This window comes from Anneissia japonica, unplaced genomic scaffold, assembly GCF_011630105.1.
Source record: "Anneissia japonica isolate Jap-2015-1 unplaced genomic scaffold, ASM1163010v1 scaffold288229_len40757_cov107, whole genome shotgun sequence".
Taxonomy (NCBI): Eukaryota; Metazoa; Echinodermata; class Crinoidea; order Comatulida; family Comatulidae; genus Anneissia; species Anneissia japonica.
The window spans coordinates 2,282-7,703 of NW_022700607.1; the positions used below are offsets into that span (position 1 = coordinate 2,282).

The 5,422-nt window shown below is 34.6% G+C and overlaps 1 protein-coding gene across 1 annotated transcript; it reads left to right on the top strand.

The window, feature by feature from the left end:
- Positions 1–2,099: 2,099 nt before the first annotated feature.
- LOC117103393 lies at positions 2,100–4,371 on the top strand. The gene is made up of 4 exons (XM_033243933.1): positions 2,100–2,307; positions 2,866–3,145; positions 3,518–3,751; positions 4,171–4,371. Exons 1-4 carry the CDS (start codon positions 2,273–2,275, stop codon positions 4,369–4,371), a joined length of 750 nt encoding a protein of 249 aa, XP_033099824.1. The 5' UTR covers positions 2,100–2,272.
- Positions 4,372–5,422: the final 1,051 nt, after the last annotated feature.

Sequence of the window (5,422 nt, forward strand, 5' to 3'; positions counted from 1 at the left end):
AGTCACAGTGCAAAACTGAGAGTCACAGTGCAAAACTGAGAGTCATAGTGCAAAACTGAGAGTCAGCAGCGCAAAACTGAGAGTCAGCAGCGCAAAACTGAGAGTCACAGTGCAAAACACAGAGTCACAGTGCAAAACACAGAGTCACAGTGCAAAACTGAGAGTCACAGTGCAAAACACAGAGTCACAGTACAAAACTCAAGTAGCACTACGAACTATTTACATAACGTTCATAGTGCACGTGGAGAGTGAGGTACGTCCCCCTTCGTCTTACATGCTCATATAGCCTGCCTATGTAGACATTTAGTACATTTTATGTCATCTATAACTTAAACATGAATGAGAAAATAGAAGCTTTAGTAGATATTGGTTACACTAACCAAGAAATGGCCCAAGAAATGGATGTAAGTGTGGGTACAATAAAAAAAAAAAAACCTCCGGAAGAAATTAGGATTGAGGAAGTGTGATCTTTCAAATGCCATTAGCGGTAAGTAATTATTCCTAAATTCCAGAGTCTCTATTTTGGATAGTAATATTAAGTATTTAAATTGTAAATAGTGTTATCATTAGGCCTATACACAGGCCCGTATCCAGCTTTTTGAATGGGGGTGGGGGTGCGTTTTGCGAGCGCAGCGAGCAACCAGGCTGGGGGCCAGGGGGCCGCCAAGGGCCACCGGTCGGGGTCCAATTGCGGAAGGCCCGGGAAAAATTTGCTTTCTTACGTCCTAGTAGACTAATTTGAAGGCATTTTATCATGTTAATCCGTGAAAACAGCGATAGGGCTATCAAAAAATTACCAGTGGAGGACAAGGAGAAACAAGCAAATTGTTTCCCAAATGAAAAATACTACTGTATAAATTCCTAACCATTACGAATAAAAATTCAAAATCAATTCTGCTTTTAAATGAATAAGCAAAGTTTGATATAAAGAGTGGATTAAAAGCGACTGTAAATGAGCTGATTCAAACAACTAGAAGCATTTGAAACAAATTAATCAACATTTTTATTCTTGGCATCGACAAAAATCATATACAGATGTATAAGCATACTTATACTGTATGTATACGCTATCTATCCATTGAACCCGTGACGGATCATTATGATACGAGTAACGTTGTACGTTGTAATAGCAACATCACTTACATTTTTTTTATAAGAGCACATTTTATAAGAAGGATGAGGCTGTCGAAATTTCGGAAAAATTAAGAACAAAATAAGAATAAATTAAGGCTAAGTTAAAATGCCACAAGTGAGGTTTTTATTAATTTTTTTGTTTATAATTAGTGGACGTTTTTTGATTGGGGGGGGGGGTTGCGTACGCACCCAACGCACCCCCCTGGATACGGGCCTGTATACAGCATATATTAAATGTCAACCATAGAAATTTGATTACTATAGTTGTTATTAAACGAATAATCAACCGAGAATCGGGCAATTCCAAAATAGACCAGAAATAAATATAACGAAAAACATATTCAAAAATAATCGAATGTCAATCAGCACAGGCCTCGGAGTGAGGTACGTCCCCGTAGCGTAAACTGTAATGACATTGAATTATGTTATTATTAATTGTGTTATGCTATCATCGTTCGTTCCAATCATTATGTATAAACAATAATATTATTGTGGCTTATATTCCACTCAGGGAGGACCTCCTGGTCCAGAATTTCTCAAACGGTGTAAGGGGAGGGGAGGGGGAGGGGGCATAACAGTTTTAGAATAGATAAGTGAGTAGCACATAACATTGAAGTGCATTGAAATTTTATACAAATTAGTGACAAAACGGGGAAGTGGTGCATGCCCCTAATATCCGTCCCTGACATGTAATCTTATTTTTCATTACCATAAAATATTAATATTTATAAAATATGTCTATCACGGTAACAAATCCAGAGTATGGAGAGAAGATGATTGGGGGAGATCTGGAATCGCAAGGTATTCATGTTACTAGAGCAAGACTTAGAGAAGCTATGAGAAGAGTTGATCCCTTAGGTACAGTAAATGTAACTTCAAATTAAAATTATTATACTTTCTATACTATTAATGTAGTACAGAAATTTATCAGATGACCATATTATCTGTATCAGAAAGCTCCTTAATACACTGCATTTCTAGCCTTGCAATTTTTGAATTTGTTAATTATATTATACGGATACAAATATTTTTGTTTTTGTTTGGAATATAAATATGTTGTTAACTTTAAATAGGAATCCAAAGAAGAAAAACAAAAACAATACACCGGAGGCGGTACTACGCCGAAGGTCCTAACTCAATGTGGCATATCGATGGCCATCATAAATTAATCAGGTGGTAAGTAATTTGGACTATAGTTAATAGTAATGATAATAGTGATGTACTATTTATTATTATAACGATTCGTCCTTACAAAATATTAAAATTTAATTAAGTCAGGGCAAAGACTATGATTATAATATTCATTTTGAACATACAGTATTAGTGTATTATTACCTAACAATAGTGCATTTCAAAATTACAAGAACATAATGCTTATGCTTACAGCCAGTTGTTTTGGTAAACAGATAATCTGACCAAAAGAATTTACAAATTTCGTTTGCCATTCATCTTCCAACCTACCAACCTGTTTATCAGTGAAGATATCACAATTAATTGAACTTCGGTGTAAAAGGCTATTTCCATCCCAGTATTTTATTTGGTACTGATATGATGAATAATTATTAATAATTGATGTAGCCTATAGGTTTGTATTAGCCCGGTATACAGTAAGACACATGTCCAAAATTGGACCAAATTAAATTTAGTAAACTCAAATCCCCATTCCAATCATCTCTAGTCATTAATGCTTGAGAAACACAGAAAGTAGTTAAATACTGTATTTTAACATAGATGGCGTATGGTGACCCATGGCGGTATCGATGGATATAGTCGTTTGCCGGTATATTTAAAATGCTCTACAAATAATAAGGCTCAGACCGTTGCAGAGTCATTCACCCAAGCCATGCACCAGTATGGAATTCCCAAGAAAGTATGTGCCGATATGGGTGGAGAGAATGTAATAGTAGCAAATATCATGATGCAACATCCTCAAAGGGGTGTTGGCACATTTATTACAGGTCGGAGTGTGCACAACCAAAGGATTGAGAGGTTCTGGAGAGATGTGCATACAGTAAGTATAATGCTCTCAGTTGCCACTGCCCTTGTTAAACCATGGAGGAAGTAGTTAAATTCAGCCTGCCATATCGTGCAAAAATGCGCCTTATAAAAGGGACACTTATTAAAAATGGGCACTTTTGAAATTACTGTTCATTTAAAGGGCATTTATTTGGATAATAGTGCTAAGCATGTATGGGAATAGTGAACCGTATTTTTAATTAAAAAAATGTCATGTAATTTAAATAATACATACAGCATAAATAGGCCTAAATAATTACGTTGAAATGTAACGAGTTTGATTAGTTACGTTATCTGTATTGTCAATATACTGACATACTTAATTACTACATTACTTATCCTAATAATAATACAATTTGGTTTTTAGGGTTGCACTTCAACATTTTACAACCTATTCTATAAAATGGAGGATTTAGGTTTACTGAACACTGATTGCGAAAAAGATATGTTTGCGTTGCAGTATACCTTTTTGCCGATTATCAACAACGGACTAGAAAAGTTCAGGCACAGTTTTTCTCGACATAAATTGCGAACTGAAAAGAACAGGTCACCAATGCAGTTGTGGCGTAGTGCTTTCAATGATATCGAATGGTTTGTGGAGGTGAGATCCTATCAAAATTTTGTAAATGTCTTAATAAGTATATAAATGCATAAAGAATGTTTTCATTATACTCTATAAAGTAGCGGTATGGTACTGAGGCTGAAATTGCTTATAAATTAAGAAAAAATAAGAACAAATTGAGGCTGAGTTAAAACGTCAAATGAGATGTTTATTTTCTAAAAATAAAAAAAAAGAATGAGTCTGAAATTGCCAAAGAATAAAAACACTGAGCCTGGGCAAAATTTTAACTGGTTGTTATAAAAAAAAGTGTACTCTGTTTATAAATTTTAATGTGAAAAAAACTAATTCAATGAACAAATAAATCTAACTTCTGTACATTCTGGAGTGTTTATTTAACTTTATTCTATGTTATAATCATTATTGATTTCAACTGTTGTTACTTCGTTGCTTTAACATAGAATGATTTGCCTGAAAACTTGAGACATCAGGAAAACGAATTAAATGTAGACAGAATCCTGGTTCCCAATGAACTTGACTTGACCAATGTACAACTTGAGAGGATTGCTGATGATTTTCCATATGCAGTCAGAGAATTGGCAAGTGAAGAGGAACAGATAACATATTTCTCATCACTGAAAGAGTTTCTGAACACGATGTAATCATCGGAAAGTATAATAGGGCCTGCATACGGTACTCTTATCAATGGACCTTTCGGTATTTAATTGTAGGTTTCCAAAATTTCACTGATTGTTGTAAATTTCTAGGAAATTCAAATGCTACGATTAATAACACATGCATTAGGTTCTATTGTACATAGACTTTGATGGATGTTAATATTGTTGTTTTGTTTGGTTTTTTTTCAAAAAACAAACTACACGTACTAATGCACAGCTTTATATTAGTAAATTGAAGACATAGGTCTATTCTTTATGTAAAACAAATTTAAACGTGATACAGTGGGTCTTTATTTTACTTTTAATTTTTAACCTTAACCTTAAGAGTTTAGCAGAGCTTCTTGCATTAACCGTTGAAACTCATCCAGTTCCTCGATTCCCCGTGGCAAATGCATTTGCAAAAAAAAGCATTTTGAGGGGGCTGGGTATCCTTTTGAATGTGGTTCTTTTGAGAAAAAGTACAAAAAGACTTCCCTAAAAATCCATGAGTGGGATCTCATTCGCGCCTGTTACAAAGGCGAGAAAACCAAGATTGGTTCTGGTCGTACCATCTATTCGAGAAAAGTAAAATGAAAAGGGTTACATGTACAGTCTGTCTGATTTTGGCAATTTATAAACCTACTAAAACCAAACAATGTGCAAGTAATTTTAAGTTAAGAGAACAAATGTACCGGAAGTTTTCAGACATAAGAATTATAATAGTTGTGTGATAACCGAAAAACTAACAGCTAAATTTATTATTTATTTAGCACTTACGTTATATTATTATTGTAATAGTGTCATTCCTTTTATTTTTATACAGTAATCGAATTTGGTAATGCTTTTGAGTGCTTTTCACAAACATGGCATGTATACTGTATATTTTAGGAAAAAATAAGATACGATATTAGCTTACTGTACTGTAACATGGTCTTGCTGGTTATACACATATCAGGGAGTGTCCAGTACACTGCCCCCCCCCCCCCCATGGCAAAAGGGCATAACTGACATTTTTGGCGAAAATGAGTTATATAGCCTAGTGGGGTCAGTACATCAT